Source organism: Lissotriton helveticus, chromosome 9 (genome assembly GCF_964261635.1).
Source record: "Lissotriton helveticus chromosome 9, aLisHel1.1, whole genome shotgun sequence".
Classification (NCBI taxonomy): domain Eukaryota; kingdom Metazoa; phylum Chordata; class Amphibia; order Caudata; family Salamandridae; genus Lissotriton; species Lissotriton helveticus.
The window spans coordinates 651,572,234-651,596,192 of NC_136070.1; the positions used below are offsets into that span (position 1 = coordinate 651,572,234).

At 45.2% G+C, this 23,959-nt stretch overlaps 1 protein-coding gene across 1 annotated transcript in view; it reads left to right on the top strand.

Annotated features, from left to right (window-relative positions):
- Positions 1-23,959, top strand: part of LOC144781756 (ephrin type-A receptor 4-B-like) — a 284,979-nt gene that overhangs the window by 231,832 nt on the left and 29,188 nt on the right. The window contains exons 6-10 of the mRNA XM_078660745.1: positions 1,440-1,649; positions 2,103-2,198; positions 6,826-6,906; positions 15,554-15,646; positions 16,058-16,179. Coding sequence (XP_078516871.1) covers positions 1,440-1,649; positions 2,103-2,198; positions 6,826-6,906; positions 15,554-15,646; positions 16,058-16,179 — 602 coding nt within the window. The remainder of the gene's footprint in view (positions 1-1,439; positions 1,650-2,102; positions 2,199-6,825; positions 6,907-15,553; positions 15,647-16,057; positions 16,180-23,959) is intronic.

The following is a 23,959-nucleotide window of genomic DNA, read 5'->3' on the forward strand; positions in this document are numbered from 1 at the left end:
GGACCGCCTCTTCTCCGCTACTTCAAGGACTACACTGGTTACCAATCTGCCAGCGGATCTGATTTAAGATCTGCTGCACCGTGTACAAGACACTAAACGGCAATGGCCCTAGCTACTTAGCAGATAGACTCACCCGCTATTCTCCTTCCAGAACACTCCTATTGGAACCAACTTCCCAGCCACCTCCGGAAATGTCCAGACTATCTACTTTTCCGAAAGCTCCTCAAACCTGAGCTTATTTGAGAAACCTCTCCTCTCCCTAACGGTAGCACCTCCGTAGTGCGGAGATACCCCTCTGGGGGTGATTCAGGCGCTTTACAAGTCACAAATGAATACATAAATATGTAGCACTTGTAGATCGCAGATGATTAAGTCTGACAACCTGATGCACTCACCCAAATTGTGGAACAGGCTTGATGCCTATATTGCTGATAAACAATCTACATAACATACACCACCTCCAACTACCCGATGTACCGAACTTAGCACTTCCAGCAATTAATGTAGCCTAAGCGGGTAATATTCCACCTATGCCCTCTCTCTGTTTATCCTCCTTCTTCTATCTCCTTCTTCTTTTCTGTTTTGCTCAACAGGATATCAACCCACAGCTTTGACTCTCGAGACAGTGCTTCTCCTCGTTAATTTTGGTTTTCACTTATGATGCGGTTACATATTTGATGTACTTACTCTTTGAACTAGTATGTTTTGTTGATGTCGACGTTTTCGTACAACGCCCCTTGTGATTTCTTGTAGTTGTATATGATGAACATCCTGTTATTGTTAAACCAGGACTGCTTGATATGCAAGAATTGTCTCACTCCTTTAGGATACTTCTCAAAATGTTTTAAAGGGATATAATTGTTGGATCCATTAAACTCATGTGCACCCTGATATCCCTTTCCTGTTGCTCTCACAGTCAAAAAACATTAAAAAAACTCCATAAAAATGATTTGAAATAAAACAAATAAATAAAGTGCTTATATACTTTACTTTAGCCTCTTGTATCTATGTAAGTGTCAGAATAGACACATAAAAAATATTAACCACAGCTTGCGCGCACTCTAATTAAACTTATTCACAAATTGTATCCAATCTTTAATGATATTCTGACTTGGTGTGCACTCCCTGAGATGGTTCCACCCTACCACCAATTAGAATAGATACATATCCAGTCCATAGATCTTTAGTCCCATAGATTTTAAAGAGACCCATTCCCCATAAAGCAAGAGGCATGTTACATTTATGACATCACTTCATTTGATGTAATTGCATATTGTTCATGCAGCTTTGTCTACTCGCATACTTTTTAAGTCTTACTTCCTTACTTGTATGGGTATGTTACCTCAATCACAGATATACATTTGCTTAGGATTCCTCTTTCAGAATGGGCAGTTCTGCCACTCCTCCTAATGCCCCCATCTCTTTTGACTTTTTTACAGAACATACTACAATGCAACAAATGGGTCAAGAGGATCTTCCAGAAAATCGTTTCTCGGGGGTGCTGGTGCCCGTGGTGGCCGGATGTCTCTTGGCATTGGGGATCATGGGAGTTGTCATACTCTGGCGCATGAGGAAAGCAAAGGCATATAGCACTGAACTACAAGTGGGACATACAGTGACATACCGGAGAAGGACCGTGGAAGAAACACGTACGTTATTAATGTACCATGGACTTAGTAAATAAATGGATCCTCATTACAAGGGCGGTGGGAAAATCAAAAGGCAGTGGGGTACACTGTTGCAGTATCTGGTCAGAATTCTGCATTGCCCAACTGGTAATGGACAATAACACGGGGCAACTTTTTGCCACCAGCTTTAGAGCACATTATTCCTATCATTGCATTGTTGTAGCCATCCAAAAAGATATTTGAACACATCACAGACCAAGACACCACTTAGCACTGTTTGTCAAGTAACTGATAGATCCACACCCCTATCAGTCCCTCAAGAAAAGAAAAGAAAGTTTCCCACTTCAATTTCACTCTGTACCAAATATCCTCTGCCAACTACAGGGTATTTTTTATCTCCCTAACAGCATGACGCAACAGAGTAAGACCAAAGAAAACTAAATTAAACCCAAACATCTTTCACTCTTCCTACAGTCCAGCTACTGCCGATTGCCAGCTCTCTGAAGCAGTCCCTTAAAGATTTGGTAGTCAACCGAAACCAACTGACTCTGGGCAGAAAACTTGGAACAGGTGAGTGATGGATGAGGGACATGGCTCATTTTAAAGTAAAGTGTAATTGGGCAGTTGTGAGAAGGTACCTTTTATATCAGCTCAGGACACAAGGTGGAGACTCATAGACCTTTCACTACTGGTATATATCTTTGATACTTTTTCGCCTTTTCAGACTTCTTGTTCGTCCATGAGACTGTTTTACAGAATGCCATAAAGGGGTTGATGCAAATCGTTCTGTTGTGATAGGCTCAAAGATAAGATACCTTTTGGCTCTGCTGCCCTTGAATTGATTTCAGAATCCAGTTTTTCGGTAGCTTGCTCAGTGAGTGGTAGCGGAGGGTACACAGAAATATGGGACCTTGCTGTTTAGTTATTGAAAAGTTGACCGTAAGTCATATTACAGATATGTATTGATGATGAGTTTTAATTGCAAAAGTTGTTCTGTGTTTTGCAGCATTGTTCAGTTAACTTAAGACTGGGCAGACACGTGCTTCACCTCTTGCAAAAAAGGATGACTGGACCGTTCTTAATCCTGTAGACAAATATGATTATTTGGTTGTATTCTCAGTAAAATTGGAATACTTTGCAATGTGCTAAGTGGTATATTTTCATTGTGTACAAGACAGTCAGTGGGTGTTTTTCACCACAAACATGGCAATTATTTTATACCATAGTATATTCTCAAATGTGGAGAAGTATACGTTATAGTGGTCACATCATGGAAAGGTAAAAACAGCATCTGGTTTAATACAGTGGAACCTAATCACAAAGGTACATTTACATGCAAGTATATATACACATGCAGGCTTTCTCTTACACTTCTTAGTAACTTGACTTCTTTTGGCTAGTCATTATTTACGAGTGTAATGTTAGTGAAAAGTGTAGACTTACATGTCCCCAACCCCAGAAATAGGGTATGGTGTCAGTGAAAACATCAAATATGATTTTAAAGTTAAAGAGTACATGGACATACTTATCCCACACTTAATAGAGATTAATCATGACTCACTGATCTCTGGCTACTTCCTCCATCCCTCAGAGAGGCTATCATTGTAACTATACTCAAATCTGAATACCCTGTCGAACTTTGCGACTCTTACCGACCCTTGTCCCTAATAAATATAGATAATAATATATACGCAAAAGTCTTGGCGAACCGCTTGCTGCCACTCATGCCCCAAATTGTTCGGTCTGACCAGTCGGGATTTGTGCCGGGGCGAGCCACATTGCACAATCTCAGTACCATATTTTCTGTCATGCACCATGTCCACTCCTCTCTACCAGCTGTGGCTGCTCTCCTTGATTTCACTAAGGCATTTGACTCCCTGGAGTGGCCACTTCTTTTCCCATTACTTAAACAACTGGGGTTCAGCCCTAATTTCATTAGAACGATCCTGTATACTCTCCCACCGGCCCGTATTAGACTGAACTGGCATGTGTCTGTGCCAATTGAGATTGCATGTGGAACTAGACAGGGTTGCCCCTTATCCCTACTCCTGTGTGCGGTGGCCATGGAGCTGCTTGCTGCTAGATTTTGCCAACATCATGCTGAGCGTGGCATCAGCTTTTCCACCTGGAGACTTGTTATGTTAATGTTCGCTGACGATATTAACCTCTATATCCGCGAGCCGCATAAAAACCTTGAGCCCATGATGCGCGAAGTAATTTGGTTTGGGGGATATTTGGTTATATAGGCAACTGGGGGAAATCAGTGCTTTTCCCGCTCACGGAGGCCACCACGCCATATCAGGGTACCCCTCGAAATGGGAAACTGAGCTAACTAAATATCTGGGTATATGGCTCAGCAGAGACCTGGAGGAACTCTGGGAGGTGAACTACAGGCGTGCAATAAATTGGTTGTAAGCGCACATTCAGATATGGAACAAATTACTATTATCAGATACAGGGCGAATAGCAATTGCAAAAATCGTGCTCCCGAAATTCTTATATCTCTTCATCAACATCTCAATGCCACTCACAATGCAGTTTTTTAGACGCCCGAGATCCAACTTTTTCACACTCATATGTGCTGGTCAACAGCCTAGAGTGACTTATGAACTCCTAACATTGCCACTCGCACAAGGCGAACTTGGTGCACCAGACTTGCAGCTATACGCCTTCTCCGCCCAGGTGAGCTTTCTGCATTTCTGGCTCCATTCCACCCCGTTCAAACCACATGGGGCAGTAGAACAAGACCAGGCGTCCCCATGGCCATTAGCAATGGCATTGTTCCAACCGTACAAAGCATCCAAGGCTGAAATCAATACATATGATGGGCAGGTATCTGTTGATGTTCTGGGCTCACAATGCTATGTGCACCGTCCGATGAGCTGGAGGACAACCCCATGTTCCCCCCACTACAAGACAAGGGCGCCGCAGGCTGAGCTGCCACACTCGGTATAAAAACTGTTGCAGACTTACTTCCAGAGAGCTAGTTTCTATCTTGATTTGCCAACTCCACTACACGTGTGCTTACGACTATAGATATGCTATTGTGCTATGAAATTAGAGTGACCTACTGCGTGGCATACAATATATTCCCGGCTCTCCCCCCCCCCTCCCTGCCCCCCCCCCCCCAGCGTCCACGTCATTGGAGTATGTTTACACTACTGTATCTCCACGTAAACTCATCACCCGACTCTACTTACTCACAATGACAACTTCCCTGCTGGACACCTCAAGGGCTCGGACGGCCTGGGGGGGGAGCTGGGCAAGGAAATTTCAGCGGACAGGTAGGACTACTGCTACGGCCACGGGAATGATTAACCCCCAACTATAGGCTACGATTAATACACTTCAAATATTTACATAGAGCGTACCACACACCTTTGCAACTACACAAGATGGGTCTTCTGGGGGACTTGAGCTGCCTACGCTGTTTGGGGACAGAGGCCACGTTCTTACATTCAGCCTGGACCTGCTCAAGGGTAGCGGGTTCTTGGGTGACGATATGTGACATTACTGGTGCCATTATGAGGAACCCTCTCACACTAGACCCTCATATCTGCCTTCTCGGGAATGTAAAATAAGTTCCTGATGCATATCGCCGTCTCGTGGCGATGATGCTCCTGCTGGTGAAATGCATGGTGGCAATACACTGGAGCAGGAAGCTAATGCCAACTAGCACTGCATGGCTGTCTGATGTCTTGTATTGTCAGGAGAAGTTCACTGTCTACTGGGACCTAACGCCTGCAAGATCTAGGCCCATAGATGTCTGGGAACCTTTCATTACATATCTCATAAATGGGGCTGCTGTAACACTGGACACACCGGACCCTGCTGCACCCGGCGCTCCAATTGCCTCCTCAGGGCAATCCCCCGATGGACTGTAAGGCCTCGCCTAGACACTAGTTGCATAGCACCAAGCTTGTGTAATGCTACATGGCACACCTATGTTACAGTTACAATACTTTTAAATGAATGCATGCAGAGAGTATATAAGTTGCTTGAGTATCTGTAATACTAATGCACAAGTCACTGGGTTGCTGGAATGACCGGTTAACCCTCGATCTTGTAATGTATGCCTGTTCGAGTAATGACTCTATGACTGTATTTGATGTTCCACATACTTGGTGAGGACCTCCAGATAAAGGTTTGTGAAATCCATGTTGTAGTACATTAGTAGTACTGTTGTAGTACTATTAAACGTGCTACAAAATGCAGTTTGTGAATAGGCCCTGTATCTTTAACTTGGTATATCTTAAACAATCACAACATTCTAATATATGTAATATGTATAATTTGGGATGAGCAAATGCTATAGAAGATTAGGTGCTTGTAATTTTATCAGCTAAGAAGTTATTGTTATTGTTATCCAGACTTGTAAAGCACACTGCAACCCTACGGGCATCCTGGCGCTGAGATCCAAGAAGTGTGTGGCATGCACACATCTACCTTCTTACATATCAGTGTTGTAAAATATGTGCAGCCTCTACGGTGGACAGAAGGGTTATTTTTATGAAAAATGGCAAAACGCTTGTAATGGAAATAATCCAATTGGTTGAAAAGGTCCTTTGAGTTCAGTGTGAAGGCACTGCCTGCGGCCTATCAAAGTATGAAATCAAAACTGCAGAAAGTAAAATAAAACATATACTATAATATTGCACATTAGCTTTACTCCTCATCTACATACCTCGATGATCTAAACCTCTTAGATATACTTAAAAGTGATGATAAGAATAGGAAATCTAAGCTTATCTATGTAAACTTACCTTGGCGATGTAGTGGTAGTTGATAGTAGGCAGTTGATATTTTTGTGACCTTGGTGTTATGACATACAACATAAAAACTGTATGCCCACTTTAAGTGTGATGTGTGATGTAAATTGATTTTTACTTGGTCCACCTGTTCAGTAAGGTCTCCCCACTAGCCCCCAGTCCTGCTTAACAAATGTATATACCATGACAATATATATATATCATAAAAGTAAGTAGAAGTAGAGTTAGGAGCTGTAAATCTATACTTTCTCTATATGCACTTAGCTTTGATATTTTTGTTTTCAATATCTTGCCCTCGAAATTCTTGAATCACAAAATCGCTATTGTTGAATTTCAGTAGTACTATTGTATATGTGATACCAAGCCCAGAAAGGAATGTATCCGACCATGCCGCACTCTAAACTGATACATACATGTTTATGTTGCAGGGGAGTTTGGCTCAGTCTACGAGGGTTTTCTGGTGCAGCCAGGTTCACCGGATGTCATGGTGGCAGTTAAGACCATGAAAGGTAGGTACAGGGTGATACCCAGGCATCTGGGGTATATGTGCATGGAGGAGATTTATTCCTAGCCCACAGCTGAAATAACATGTTAAAAGTACAATTTCCCGGTCAGTGCATCAGTAATGAGTTGCTGCACTTATCAGGTGTAGTCCTATTACTTCTCACTTCGCTGCTATTTTGGTCCTAGGGCCGTGTGTCTTTCTAATGGATCTGGACTGGTGCTTGGGTTTAATGGTCAAGGCTCCAAAATAATTTTTTGCCAAAGGACCTAATGGCTTCCAAGCCATACGTTGCATCCCCACTATACATCTTTAGGAGTGACTAGTTACAGATGAGTGGAAGGCTGACCACAGAGGAGTAAAACTGTTAGTTGCAGTTCCAGGTCCATTTCTCTCATCAGTTCTTCTTGATTCTGCCCTGTATAACTGCCGATTAAGATTCACCCCTCCATCCACATTCGCTCTTTCACCGACCTTCTCTCTCATCCAAACTCTGCCCTTCATCCACTCATCAGTCCCTCTTCCACCCTTTAAGTACACTGATACGTAACCACAATCTCTCTCTTCATCCACATTCTCTAAACGCCAATGACCCTCAATCTGTATTCTTTTTTCGTCTTATTCACCCAATCAACTCACACCTCATCCATATTCACCAAATCCACTCCTACATATTTTCAAACACATCTACTCAGGCCTTGTACCCTCACACTTCACATAATCTCTCAAAAAACCCTTGACTCTTCCACTTTTCCACTCCCCAACCTCATTCTCACTCTGCCTATTCGCAAAATCAAAAAACCAATCAGGATTCAACGTTTATCTGAAAACTACACAAAAATAAGACGGTTTAAAAATCAATGCATTTTAACTCCTTAAGTGCCTTATTAATGTATATAACCACAGAAGCTACCCATAGGCTTAGAAAGGAAAGGGTAAGTAATTATCAAAAAGCAACAAGGTTCCTTATAGGTTTCAGTTATTGAGAAGAATCATTATCAATAGTTGATTGTCAATTAGTCCAATCAAAAACACACATAAATGTAGAAATCAGTGTTTGGAAATCTGAACATTTTACAGTAATCCTTTATGTACAATAAAATATTAAGAAACTTAAAATTCATACAAAAGGCTCTACAACGAGTAGCGGTGATGGTCTGTGAAATAATGTGATCGTCATCCAAAATAACTTTACTCGGTCTAAGTTAGACCATAAAAGTGTAATAACGTCATTACATACATCAGTCAACCAATAAAACCAGAATGAATCTGCATTTTTAAGATAAAATCAATAAAAGTACCGAATACAAGTTAATGCATCAATTTATAGATCAGATCATTCTAGATATGTTGAATGCCTCACTGGAGGAGGCTTCAGTTCCCAGCGAATGGAAACATGCAATGGTGGTTCCATTGCTAAAGAAGGCCAATGCGGATTCTAATAACCCTTCTAACTTTCGTCCTATTTCTCTTCTCTCTTGTTATTCTAAAATTCTTGAAAAACATGTGAATTCTTTTCTCACCTCTTATGTTGAATCTTCTCACCTTCTTCACTGCTCTCAGTCTGGGTTCAGGGCTGGTTTCTCCACGGAGACTACGCTTCTTGGCGTGTCTGAGACCATCAGGAGACAGGTGGACAATGGGGAGACTGTGGCACTCATCTTGCTTGACTTGAGTGCCGCATTTGACACCGTCTCCCATTCCATCTTATTGTCCACCTTGCAATCCGTGGGGATTGTTGGCCCTGCCCTGGCCTGGATTGCTAGTTTTCTTTCTAATCGCACTTTCCAGGTCTTTTCTGCTACTTCTGTTTCTTCTATCTACTCTTCCCCTCACGGTGTTCCCCAAGGGTCTATTCTTAGTCCCCTTTTCTTTAATCTTTATGTGAGACCGCTTGCTTTCTTGGCAGAGCAAGCGGGTCTCACAATATATTCTTACGCTGACGATACTCAAATCGTCTACTCACTCTCCACCAAGAATCACTCGCCTTCCTCCTCCTTGCAGACCGGTTTGGAACAGATTGCCAATTGGATGCAGAGACATAAATTAAAGCTCAATGGAGACAAAACGGAGCTGCTCCTATTCGGTCCCAATGCACCTTTGTGGGGCCCGCAACATTGGCCTTCTCAGATGGGCCCTTTGCCTACCCCCTCAGATTCTGCCCGTAATCTCGGGGTTCTGCTTGACAACCAGTTGTCACTGAAGCAACATGTGGTAAAGGTCTCTGACACCTGTACTACCATCATCAGGTGGCTTAGAAAAATCACATGGATGCTCCCAGTGGATACCCTGAGAACCGTGGTCCAAGCCCTTGTCATCTCTCGGATGGACTACGGGAACGTACTACTCCTGGGCGCCTGTAAGGAGGTACTAAAGAAACTTCAGGTTGTTCAGAATATGGCTGTTCGCTTGATATGTAACCTACCTGCTAGATCATCGGCCACTACCCATCTGCACAAACTGCATTGGCTTCAAATTGAGAGCCGTATAAAATTCAAAGCCCTTTGTATCATGCACCGTATTAAAATGGATAAAGCCCCGAAATATCTATCTTCCTTGGTCCAGCACTATGTCCCATCTCGCACATTAAGATCGTCCACCCAAAATAAGTTTCAAATTCCACGTGTGAAGCGAGCCAAGATGGGCGGACGTTCGTTCGCCTTTCTGGCCCCCTCTTTATGGAACTCTATGCCCCAATCCCTGCGCACGGAAGTCTGTTATATGGCATTCCGCAAAGGTATTAAGACCTGGCTTTTTAACATGTAACTGCCCTGCCCATGTTTTTCTTCACTGTTCCATCTTCCGTTTGCTACAGCGCCGGGAAACCTTCGGGTAGCTGCGCGCTCAACAAATGCAATTATAATAATAATAATAATAGTCCAATCCTATGCAATACAAAGTTAGAAAACAGAATAAATATATTGTGCAAATTTGCCAAAAATATAAACCATCCAGGCAATTCAGACCAAAACAGTACATACGTATTAGTGTCCCATTAAAACAGAAAGAGTAGCAAATCACAATAAACTGAATTACATTCAGAGCCAGCTGGCCCAGCAGGCGAAGGATGATCATAAAAAGTGTCAAGCAACAATAAAGTGCATACTGCATAACGGATCAGGTTGGCCATAGTCAAATACACTGGTGTGGAATTTAATAAAATATCTTCTGGCCCATGGGACAGGTTGCTTCATAAATCTCCCTCGCCTGCAAAAAAATCTACTTTTCCCTTTGGTGCCACGTAGTCCAGCAACAAATTACGGCGCAATCCCATTATATAAAAACTTTGATATTAGCCTTTCTAATTATGTCCGGGATCATACTATAGCAGTTGTGAATTCTAGCAATTTCCTTATTTTTCCACCTTTCCGCAGACATACCTACTGGGGATGGAGGTAGCGTTAAGCAAAAGTTCCATTGTTGGAATGCCCTTTTAAGTCTGTTCAAACCGACTAAATTGCATGCTTAAGGGGTATCCACCAGCTTTTCTTTAATCTTTTCCCATACTGAGAAAGGTTGGAAATTTACTCCTGACAATGGCAGAAGTAAAACTTCTTCCAGGATTGGGAAAAAAGTGGTTGGAGGGATATTGAGCTTGTAAAAGCTCAACAGATTTTCGCATGAGTAAATATACATCTGCAAGTTTTATTTGTGCTTAAAAGCAGTTCACAAATATTTTCTAGGAGTACAATTTCCTGGCCTACGCCTGTAAATTCTTGTGAATTTATTAAAGCCATAAATCTGCACTAATGCAAGGACATATTCTGTGGGTGTAATTTGGTGACTTTCTTTAAGAATTGGGCCCCTAATTAGGTCTGGAGTTAACCAAGACCTTTTGTTTTTTATTAAAATTCTATCTTTCTTTGTCTATCTATCCATCTATCGTCTGGCTTCCGCTGTTTCACAAGGAGCATATAAGCACACAAAGTAGTTTATTTCAGTGCCAGGGACTACTGTGGCAATGTGTGATTTTTTGGAGTTAAAAATATTATTGCTTTTTGTCATTGTTTGTTATAATGGTGAGGGTCTGGCAACTCCCACAAAGTTTTACAAAAACCATAACAAGACACTCATTGACAAAAGCAAAAGGCTGACCACCAATACCAGACATATTGGCTTTGCCAATGCTTGTTTATTTTCATGTTTCCTATTATCTTGTTGAAACTGGTTTCACTGATTTTCCATGATGAATATTTTTTTGACATACAAACCTACATCAACATATTTTACTAAATGATGCTCAAAGAAATGTTACCTACAATTTCACAGTAGTTAAGCAAAACCTTTTTTTCTTTCCTAGTTGCATTTTTGGCGAACATTTGATTTTGAAAACAAAGGATCATCAATCTTGGTTTCAAGCTTCTGCAGATATTTGCATTCAATTAGAGAGCATTCTGGGAGCCTTGTATGTAGCCTCATATTGTTAACCTTTGGAAATGCATGTACACATTTTTATACTGGAACAATTGTCAGTAGTGCAGTTCGAGCTTACAACATTTCCTTAGAGCGCTCACCCTAATAAGAAAGGTTTTGTATTAATGAACCATAGATATGACTTTGAACAGCAATAACATATGTACACAAATATTAACTTAACTGCAGACAATGCCATAACCTGATCCCTAGTGTGATACTTTAAATTGGCAGACAAAGGGGTTGTGCTGCAAGGGGTTGAACCTACTTGTCCCAAGGCCTAAATAATGAATAAAACCTGTTGTTCTTGACCCCAAACTAGGAGTCGGGCCTATAGGAATTCCACACCCCTGACCGATTACAAGAGTGTATGATTTTTCATATCTAGAGGTGACCTTTGTTACACAGAGCTCCTGGTTATCTTGCATGTCACACAGGTGTCTCCGTTATACCCAATCCGTAGAGGCGGTTTTTGACCTGTTCAGAAAAGTGAGAAACAATCTTGTGTTGCCTATCCTCAAAATTTACAAACGCAATTGTGTTCCAGTTTTATCTTATGGGGCAGCTATCTGGGGTTATCAAAAAAAGTGCAAAAATGCAACAGGAGGAAAATCTCTTTCATGGGCATCTGCAAGGACTTCCACCATCGTATCCACATTTCTACATACATAAGGTGTTGGGGATCTCGTATATCAAGGATTCCATCAAGTTGGCACCACTCCGTCTCTGAATCTCTGTTTGGGCAAATGAACAGGCCAGTTTCAACTGTATGGTTATTACTGACTGCTTAAAATGCAAGCAAAGCTATAAAATCAATGGCTAAGTTATATTAAGAATACTGCGGAAGAATTGGGTAGACTCGAATTGTTCCCTTCCCCTTACTTGATAGTAAAGGAGATGCTGAAAAGGCCAAAAACATTTTTGTGCAGTTTCATATGGCAAGCCGCGAAGAGGAAGAATATAAAACCCACTGTCCGGGATTATGTAATGATCCAAACTTGTGATGCCATGGAGCTCTATTTAGATTTTGTAAAAAAAAAGATACATGGGACCGGTTACTGCTAACAAATTTCATGTTGAGCACTATTAGGAGTCAGTTGTGTTTCCCCCTTGACCAGTATGATTGAGCATCTATTTTAATTTGCTCCTGTGATGAGGTTTCGAATCAGACTCTGACACATTTTATGGTTTTCTGTTAATATTGTGTCTTTTAGGCATACATTTGTAATACAAATTTTGCAATTAAATGTTTTTTATCAGCACCGACCAGCACTTTACTTTTTACGCATGTTATCCAATCCCTGGTGTGTTCTGCAGTCGGAAGCTATTTAAAATGTGCCATTCGTTTGCACAAATCAATGGATCTTTAGACATTTGGCATGAGAATGTTTTTGAACTTTTTATGATCATGCACAATAATGTATTTCTTTTAGGGGCATTATATACTTCAGGAGCGTTTGCTTTTTTAATGAGATTTTAGGCTTGACGTATTTTTGTGATTTGTATTCCTGTGAAGTTCTTTTATAGATTTTTTCTAGAATCCAAAATTAAGATATCATTTATTGATTGATAGTACAGTACTGGTTAATAGATATGACCCGTAGCAGCTTTGTCTTATGTGAGTGTAAGAGCGCCACACAGTAAAAGGGAATTATTAAGCAGCCTGTATAAACTACAATCAACTGTCTGACTGCTGAGTGTTATGGTATAGGAAGGGGTATTAAAAGTTCCTCATTTAATAGCATCTTAACAGACTTAAATATCAAACCATGTTTTACACTATATTGTCTTGATTTTCTGTAGAGAGCAACTCCCGGTAAATCTATATATTGCTACCCATCTACGAAGCGGTTTAGCACCTCATCGGGGTAGTAAGTGCTGTATAAATACCCATTTTATACCTTGACTGGCAGAGTGCTGTGAGAGCACTCACTATTGTCTCACGGAAAGAAATGGAGAGCCAAAACATTATTTTCAGGTTCATTGACACTCAAAACTGTGGCAGTCTGAAATTCTGAATGGTTATATGTCAAGTTTAAAAGGTGTGATGCCTAGAAAGACTGTTGGTAAAGAAAGTCGGATGGCAGGATTATAAATATGGCTCCTGGTTTTCTGTATTGGCTGATTTGTCCTGATAAATGCTGTCTGGAGCAATATATTTCCCTGCCTGTCTTTGTTTTTCAAAACCGGAAAATACAGACATCTTGTCATATTTTGATGTCTCTCCAAGGTGTCACTCATGTCTGGTATTCCAGAAGCTCTCTATTGATTGCCTGTGGATTTATTAAAAGAAAATGTCCTCATCAAATCTAGAAAACTACCGTTACTGTGATAATATTAACATTGATGGTGGTTGTGAGTGTGTTGGTTTGTTATATTTGGCTATTAAATCCCCAAAACCTTACATGCATTGAAATGTGAGCGTATATTATTCAGTTACATAAATGTGGAAATATATTGGTTGCAACTTCGTTTTTTACCATCAACAAATACGAATAAACACCAATTAAATGAGAACAAATAGATATGAATAAATACATATGAAAGTGTCAAAACTAAAAATACCAGAAAACGAAACCCCTAACTATAAAGATTTTACAGTCAGTGATAAGGTCACTTAAAAGTACTTAATCTCAACAGTCAGTGACAGGAGCAATGTGACATTCTGAATGTCGCCCTCTTATCTAGATACATTTCTGTTGGTTTGCTTCTTATGAATGTACAGTACTCGGAGAGCCTTTTGTGCGGCTGAGTGGCCGGAATGGTTTAACATTAGAACAATTCACAGCCAAGGCTAGAGAACTTCTAAATATTTGTCAGCCAATATATTTGTGCCACCTTTACACCAGTCCACCCACCAAGCTGAAAAAGTGTAGGCCCCAGTTAATGCTGGCACCAACAAGAAGGAGCCAAGAGGGATTTGGAAAGGTATATGAGGGATCGCCCTCCACTCTAGACAGTCAATCAACAATAAGATCCCTATACCTGGGGTGATTGTTACATTTCCAAGACATGAGTACACATCACTCAGGTTGTATTCTTTGTTTACATACCGAGGTAGACCCCTGCTATCTATCGCAGTGCGGTTTCACTCCTCTAATGTCTGATTGTCCCCACACATTATATTGTTCCAAACAATTAATTAAATACTGCAGTCTCAATGCAAAAAATGACAGCCACACCCACTCAATCACTCGGTCACTGCACCAATGTGTCTCATCCAGGTTCCTGGGATGAGACACCGCCCTGGTTTCCAACCGTACGATTGCTACTTCAATCGTTTTTAAACGAATCAAAGCGTGATTTGGCCAGCCGGTATGAGTTGTCCATGCTGGCCAGGGTGTCCAGAAAGGATGTTCAAAACATTGGTGCAGTGACCGAGTGTTCAATACCCTGATGAATCTGCCGAAAACAATGGGGCAATGAAACATGTCGGTATCAGGTACTGGTAGGCGAAACTAAGCTACCAACCTTTGTTTTAATTCTTCAGCTCACACTGAAACGAAGAATAAAGTGATTGAGTGGGTGTGGCTGTCGATTTTATGTCACTCTGTTCTTTATGAGTTAATGTTGATATTCTTTATGTTGCACCTTTACACGCATTTCAGTTTATGTGTTGTATCTATTCTGTTTTCTTTTCTGGATTGGAAGGCAACCGATGATGAGAAAGGGGCATTGAGTTGGTAACATCTGCCAACATCCCCGTGGGTGTTCGCCCGTGAGGTGCCTTCCTTTCCACCACACATTTTTTCCTCTGAAGCGGTGTACACATGTGGTGAAGTGTGGATAGATGTGCTTTCAGTGTAGAAAGCAGACATCCGTTGGACATCACTGCTGGACATTTTTTTGCATTGAGACTGCAGTATTTAATTAATTGTTTGGAACAATATAATGTGTGGGGACAATCAGACATTAGAGGAGTGAAACCGCACTGCGATAGATAGCAGGGGTCTACCTCGGTATGTAAACAAAGAATACAACCTGAGTGATGTGTACTCATGTCTTGGAAATGTAACAATCACCCCAGGTATAGGGATCTTATTGTTGATTGCCCAGTTAATGCTGACCTTTAGTTTATATTCCACCAAACTGAACTGAGAATAATTTGTGTGTAACTTTAGCTCAGATTCCCTCTTTTCACCCACACATCAGTCGCCCACATCCTTTAGCTTGAGCAGAAAATGATAACTGTGTGCTAGATTTGGAACATGCAACTTAAAATGTATTGTTTTTGCTTCAAGATGGGATGTGCACTGCAGAAGAAATGGGGTCCTTCTTGAGCGAAGCAGCACTCATGAAGAGCTTTGATCATCCAAATGTTCTTCAACTCTTGGGTAAGCCCAACTCTGATCAAATAAGATTCCCATTACTCTAATGAATAAAACAGAAACAGGGTGAGCTTTGAAAAGGAGATTGTGGAGTTGTGAAACAGAAGAGTAGAAAAGAGACACATGGTTAGTGAGGAATAGAGAAGTCAATTGATTGTTCCATAGAGGGAGACATTAGAGGGGGCAGGGAAATGAACGTGCATGAGATGGAGTTAAATAGAGATAAAAAATGTGAAATAGTGGAATGAACAAAATGAAAGGGATGGAGTTGAAAAGAAAAGTAGGAATGAGATATGTAGTGAGCAGTAGGTGAGATGGAGTGTGGGCTGAAGTGTGGAGAACATGTTTGTGAGACAAGATGATGAGATGCGATGGAGTAATACTTTGCACTGAGGTACATGTATTATTTCTGTCTAGGGGTTTCCTTCAGGGACGACTGTGAGCAGAGGTTTCCGATGCCAATGCTCATCCTCCCCTTCATGAGGCATGGAGATCTGCGCTCCTTCCTGCTGGGGACACAGCACCAGGAGGTGCCAATGGTAAGGCTTAGTAGCAACCACTATTTTAAACACCTGATTTTCCCCTCAGTTCTTAACATTTTCACCCAACAATCCAGCTGACGCAACCTGGGACTTCTCATGTCATAGACTTTTATTTTTCATCTTTACTCTGGCAGCAGCCTGCGTGATACGGCATCTGCATAACTGTCCCTTTAGCCTAGGTGTGTCAGACGTTAGTCTACATGTGGGAGCAACTCATGAAATATTCTCAAGAGGACCATTTGTGTCATTTCATTGGAGTGGATATCCTCAAAAAAGACATGGATTGCCACAGGTGGACCAATGTAACCTAGTCTGTAACTCATATCCCAGAATCTGTGCCAGATAAGGAATTGCCCGTGTTGATGGTCTGCAGCCTTTTGTTGGTATAGGAGGCTGCTATAATAAAGGAAGCCTGCATGAATAAGTACAAAAACTATTACTTCCATGCAGTGCCCATTACTAAAGAATATAGTTCTTATCACCTCTGCCATTCATCAGACTCAAGCCAGAAGTCTAAGTCACTCACACTTCAAGACGTAAAAACTTGCAGCACATCATTTTCTTGAATTAAATTTCAGAGGATGAAACATAATGGCTCAGCTCACACACACTGCAGACAGCACAATGCAATGCAATACTTCTCTCTTTCCAAACATTAAAAACATATAGAAACAGGTTATACTGCTGCACGCACACACACACACACACAAACATTAACAAACACCCCATTAAATCCATGGAACCAAATGAGACACTCTGCATGGCAGTACTCCCTCACACTCAGAGCATACAAGATATTTTGTGCATAACATATAAAACCACTCTTTGATAAACATGAGTAATGACTAAGACAAAATAGTCACTGAATTTTGCTGCTCCACAGCGAGTCAAGGCCCACTCACTACGCAACCACCTCCAGCGCAGAAGGTCTCGATGCTCTCTGTCGATAACTTCAATGTACTTCAATGTACTCAAACAAAAAAGACACAATTTAGTCACAAAATACATGGCGGCTGGTGGTAGGCATAAGTGGTGAGCCAAAGAAATACATCATTTTGACCCACTGATAGGTACTGTGGGACTTTGAGAATGCCTTTAGGGTTAACGCAGAAGCTTTCAATCATGGCTTGTTATAAACAGTGTTGTTACAGGACCTTGGCTGAAAGCTCTGGAGTTGATGCACAGTACCTTTCTGTGGGTTAGAACAATAAGAATGAAATATGTAGTTACCCACTGGCTCACCTCCTCTGGTCCTCCTCTCTGTTCTTCAGTCCGTTGGGAGAAGGTGGTCAGAGACAACACTTCACCAATCAGGATGCTGCTCTCATGCTGCTGATATCTGAAAGAGACACGTTAGTGATAGATTCCTTACCTTAGAATAATCCCCAGGCGTCAGTCTGGATACGGAAAGTTTTTGCTTAGCAGTACCCCTGCGCGTCGGTTGGTGGCGTCATGCTGCTCCGCGCCCGTCACTGGCGTAGTAAGCTCCGGGATGACATCAAGGAGACTACTTAGGCGCTAGCCATGCGCACTGACGTCAGTTCTTTCTTTTTCCACGCCGAAAGCGCAGATCTGGATTGAGCACGTACCTTGGTCATTTTTTGACTACTTTTGAGACTTTTTTGTCTCATTCTCTGGTCTCCTGGTGCACGTAGGGATGCCCGGCTTTAAGTCTTGTAGGTCGTGCCGCCGTAATATGTCGGTGGCGGATCTCCACGATGTCTGCCTTTACTGCCTGGAGACCGACCATGACTCCCGGGACTGTCGAGCCATGGCCCCGAAGGCCTTGCGGGAGCAGCGCCGGAAGTTGCTGGAGGTCCGGCACACCTCTCACCGCCGCTCCGGGTCTAGGGGCCATTCGCGGGACCGGAGCCATCGCTCCTCGGGCTCTAAGTCTTAACTTTCAGATTCCGGTAAGCAACGCCATAAAAAGAAGTCGAAGCAACATGTTTGCTCTCCGACGTCCCCCCGTCGCTCCTCGGAGGTGGACGAGGGGGACAGGGAGTCCCGGGGCCTACCCGCCATACCCGGGTCTGTCGGCAACTCCCGAACTGATGCAAGAGTTTCTTGCTGCCATAGACCGCCTTTTTAGGCCTCAGGCTCCCGCCGGCGCGCCAGCGGGCCCCGCGGTCCCTGCGGTCCCGTGTCCACATCCGGCGCCAGCCCTGGAGCCATAGGATCCAGCGCCGCTGGCTCCAGCCCCGCGCTGCCCTTGCCCCTGGCTCTGCCACAGGCACAGCACTGGGTGCCGTTTATCCCACCCCTGCCCTGGTTCTTGGACCATTTCGTTCCTACCTGGAATCCGCATTGGGATGCGGCTCTGGCTCAGCCCCGGCTGGCGCCGTTCCTGGTGCAGTTCCTGGCGCTGCTCCCGGCGCCGCTTGCCCCCTCTCCTGCTCTGGCCTTGCCGTCGCGGCTGGTTCCTTCTACTCCGGAGCCGGACGAGGACTGGGACGGCTCCGAGGACCCCCTTGCGCTGCAGTGTGAGTCCTAGCCGGATTGGATGGAAGACCTTCAAGATGTGGGTGAACTTGATGTGTCTTCTGACCCGTGGTTTGCCTCCCCTCCACCTACTATGGAGGAGGGCACTTCCTACACTATGGTGCTGCGTTGTGCTGTGGAGGCTCTCCATCTCGACCTCCCTACGGTGGCCCTTAAGACCAACCTCCTTACGGAGGTGCTCCAGACAGCGTCTATGTCGTCGGAGCCGCTACTCCCTTTCAATGAGGCCCTTACCGGAGTCCTCTTGGGCACTTGGTTGTGGCAGGCCTATGGGGCACCCGTGGATAAGAACGTCGCTAGGCATCATCCCCCGGCGTCTGGTGATCCTGCCTTCTTGACCACTCACCCCACACCTGAGAGCCTGGTCATTCAGGCCTCAACGTCACAGAGTGCCTTTCTAACGGCTCCGCTGGATAAGAACTCTAAGAAGCTGGACCAATATGGCAAGAGGTTGTTCTCCTCGGCCAGCTTGGGGTTGCGGTCAGTTAATACCGCCTGCTTATTGGGCCGTTACTCCCACACAGTGTGGGATTCGGTAGCTGAGGTCATGCCTCAGTGCTCTGACGAGGTCCAGACTGTCCTTTCCCTAGTGATTGCGGAGGGCAAGGATGCAGCGAAGTTTGCTATCAGGTGTGGTCTGGACACGGCTGATACCTTCTGGTCAATTTCCACGCCTGTGGCGTTGCGGCGCTATGCCTGGTTGCGGTCTACCGGGTTCTCACCCGATGTCCAGGGCTCGCTCATGGACATACCCTTTGATGGCTCCAGCCTCTTTGGCGACAAGACTGACAGTGCCCTGGGGCACTTTAAAGACTCGCGGGCCACGGCCAAGTCTGTGGGTCTTTCTACGAAGAGCCCTGCCACGCCTGGGTTTCGTTCCTTTCGTGGCCAGGATAAAAGCACCCTGGCATGCTCCTCCACAAAGCCTGTGCAGAACCAGCCTCAGCGCGGACGAGGCTTACTTAGAGGCGGGTCTGGTAACCAGCAAGCGGGTCAGTCCACCTCCACCCCGCTGCTTCCACCTCTAAGCCTTCCTAATCCAAGCTTCAGGGAGCTCCCCACGACAGTAGGAGGCACCACCCCCACCACTGGCGCGAAATCACATCGCACAAGTAGGTGCTGCAGATAATCTGCCAAGGCTACTTGCTCCCCTTTCTGTCCTCCCCTCCAGCATGCCACCTCGGTACCACCGCATGTCGGGGATCATTTGGCTCTTCTTCGCCAGGAAGTCATGGCCCTCCTGGCCAAGGTGGCCATCGAGTGTGTTCCCGATCAGGAAGTAGGGAGTGGTTGTTGTTCCCACTACTTTCTGGTCCCCAAGAAGGACAAGGGGGGCTTGATCCCCATCTTGGACCTCCGTGATGTCAATCGCTTCCTTCGGAAGGAGAAGTTTAAGATGCTAACTCAGGCTCAGGTCCTGGCTGCCTTGGACCCTTGAGACTGGATGGCAGTGTTGGACTTGCAGGACGCATATTTTAATATCCCCGTCCTGATGGCCCACCGTCGTTACCTGCGGTTCGCGGTAGGCCAAGAGCATTTTCAGTTTGCCGTGCTCCCCTTCGGCCTTACTAGTGCCCCTCGGGTGTTCACGAAGGTGATGGCGGTGGTCGCGCCTCATCTGCGCAGGTCAGGGGTGTCAGTCTTCCCCGACCCCAGGCAATTTTCGCCCACCTCCAGACTACGGCCGACCTCCTGCATTTGCTGGGGTTCTAGATCAATGTGCCAAAGTCACCCCTGAGTCCCTCTCAGAAGCTCCCCTTCATCGGAGCAGTTCTGGATTCGATGATGTTTCGGGTCTACACTCCCGAGCGGCGAGTCTGGGATATTCAGGCTATGGTTCCACTCTTTCAGTCTCTATCCCGGGTTTCTGTCAGGATGACCCTCCGGCTTCTAGGCCTGATGGCCTCCTGCATCCTGCTGGTGACACATGCCAGATGGCATATGCAGGCTCTGCAGTGGGACCTGAAGTTCCAGTGGGCACAGCATCAGGGCAACCTGTCCGATCACGTACAGATCTCGGAGGGCAGTGCATGACCGTTGCAGTGGTGGCTCACGAATCGCGGTTGGGTCAGTGGCAGATCCCTCTCCCTTCCCCAACCGGAGCACACAGTGGTGACGGATGCGTCCCTCCTGGGATGGGGAGGCCACATGGGAGAGGCGGAGATCAGAGGTCTCGGGCGGAGTCCGGCTCCATATCAACCTTCTTGAACAGAGGGCGATCCGGCTTGCACTGAAGGCATTCCTTCCCTCTGTCCGGGGAAGTGTGGTGCAGGTGTTCACGGACAACACCACCGCCATGTGGTATTGCAACAAACAGGGCAGGGTGGGGTCCTGGACCCTATGTCAGGAGGCTCTGCGCCTCTGGACATGGCTGGAACATCAAGGCATTACCTTGGTGGTTCAACACCTGGCAGGTTCTCTGAAGGCCAGGGCGGACAAACTCAGCCGCCGGTGCATGATGGATCACAAATGGCGTCTGAACTCGGACGTGGCACAAGGTCTCTTTCAGCAGTGGGGAGAGCCTTGGTAAGATCTATTCGCCACCAAAGAGAACGCGCAATGTCATTAGTTCTGTGCGTTAGAATTTCCAAGGCGGCGCTCGCTCGGAGAAGCTTTTCGTCGCGGGTGGAGGTGCGGTCTGTTGTACGCCTTTCCACCTATACCACTGCTATCCAGAGTGCTGAAGAAGATCAGGTGCAACTGGGCCCAAGTCATTCTTGTGGCTCTGGACTGGGCTCGAAGAGTATAGTATCCCGAGCTACTCAGTATGAGCATCGATCCCCGATCCGTCTTCCTCTTCGGGAGGATCTTCTCTCGCAGCAGCAGGGGACGGTCCTCCACCCGAACCTGTCCAGCCTCCACCTCCATGCGTGGAGATTGAGAGGCGACAGTTGACACCCTTTGATCTTCCTCCCAAAGTCTGTGATGTCATTCTGGCAGCCAGGCATCACTCCACCAAAACGGTATTCGCCTGCAGGTGGAACAGGTTTGTGGCATGGTGCACAGCAAAGGCTGTGGATCCCCTTTCTGCCCCTCTTTCTGAGGTTCTTCTTTTCCTTCTCTCCTTGGCCCAGTAGGGCTCTGCTCTGGGCACTATAAAAGGTTATCTTTCGGCCATCTCTGCCTTTCTGCGGCTTTCAGATCAGCCTTCTCTTTTTAAGCCCCCGGTTGTTAACCGTTTCCTTAAGAGCATTACGCACTCGTTTCCCCCTGTGCCCTTCATAATGCCTCAGTGGGACTTAAATCTTGTCTTGACTTTCCTGATGTGCGCTCCCTTTGAGCCCCTTCATACTGTCCTTTTTGCCTTCTCACCTTGAAGACTGCTTTCCTGGTTCCTATCACTTCTGCCAGAAGAGTGAGTGAGCTCCAGCCTCTTTCTTCTAAACCTCCTTTCCTTTCTATTCCTCTGGACAAGGTGGTTCTGAGGACCCGTCCTTCTTTCTTGCCAAAGGTTGTCACACCCTTCCACATTGGGCAGACCATCAGTTTGCCCACCTTCTTTCCGCCTCCGCATCCTTCCATAGAGGAAGAGAGGCTCCACCGTCTGGACCCGAATTGTGTGCTCACATTCTATGTGCCAACAAGGGGTGGTGATGGACAGAGTTTCTGAATTAAGCAGAATACTCTCACCCAGTCAAGAGATCAGGGCTAGATCCAACACCGTTTTTTAGCTCACTGCACCATCCCAGTTCAGAACCTGGCTATATGCAAATTAGTCTGTTCCTGTCCCAGTGCATGATGGGAACAGGGCAAACCAAACTACCAAGCCAATTCTTACACTGGGAAGGAAACAAGCTTCCGGGGACCGGTTTCTGGCATTTCAGCCGTCGTCGGCCCAGCTTGCTTCAATCCTGATGGTGCAATGAGCAAGGGACTCACATCTGAGTATACCCTTCCACACTTAGGGTGGGCAAAATATTTAACAACAAGGGGTGGTGATGGACAGAGTTTCTGAATTAAGCAGAATACTCTCACCCAGTCAAGGGATCAGGTGAATACTCTCACCCAGTCAAGAGATCAGGAGAATACTCTCACCCAGTCTGTTCATCACCACCCCCTTTTCTGAATCGTTTTTGGCCACTATAGGTGTGGCAGGGTATACTCAGACATGAGTCCCTTGCTCACTGCTCCATCAGGATTCAAGCAAGCCGGGCCGACGACGCCTGAAATGGCAGAAACCGGTCCCCGGAAACTTGTCCCCTTTCTGGTGAAGAATTGGCTTGGTAGTTTTGTCTGCCCTGTTCCCATGATGCACTGGGCCAGGGACAGACTAGTTTGCATATAGCCAGGTTCTGAGCTGGGATGGGGCAGTGAGCTAAATAACGGTGATGGATCAAGCCCTGATCTTTGGACTGGGTAAGAGTGGTCTGCTTAATTCAGACACTCTGTTCATCACCACCCCCTTTTCTGAATCGTTTTTGGCCACTATAGGTGTGGCAGGGTATACTCAGACATGAGTCCCTTGCTCACTGCTCCATCAGGATTCAAGCAAGCCGGGCCGACGACGCCTGAAATGGCAGAAACCGGTCCCCGGAAGCTTGTCTCCTTTCTGGTGAAGAATTGGCTTGGTAGTTTGGTCTGCCCTGTTTCCATGATGCACTGGGCCAGGGACAGACTAATTTGCATATAGCCAGGTTCTGAGCTGGGATGGGGCAGTGAGCTAAATAACGGTGATGGATCAAGCCCTGATCTTTGGACTGGGTAAGAGTGGTCTGCTTAATTCAGACACTCTGTTCATCACCAGCCCCTTTTCTGAATCGTTTTTGGCCACTATAGGTGTGGCAGGGTATACTCAGACATGAGTCCCTTGCTCACTGCTCCATCAGGATTCAAGCAAGCCGGGCCGACGACGCCTGAAATGGCAGAAACCGGTCCCCGGAAGCTTGTCTCCTTTCTGGTGAAGAATTGGCTTGGTAGTTTGGTCTGCCCTGTTCCCATGATGCACTGGGCCAGGGACAGACTAATTTGCATATAGCCAGGTTCTGAGCTGGGATGGGGCAGTGAGCTAAATAACGGTGATGAATCAAGCCCTGATCTTTGGACTGGGTAAGAGTGGTCTGCTTAATTCAGACACTCTGTTCATCACCACCCCCTTTTCTGAATCGTTTTTGGCCACTATAGGTGTGGCAGGGTATACTCAGACATGAGTCCCTTGCTCACTGCTCCATCAGGATTCACGCAAGCCGGGCCGACGACGCCTGAAATGGCATAAACCGGTCCCCGGAAGCTTGTCTCCTTTCTGGTGAAGAATTGGCTTGGTAGTTTGGTCTGCCCT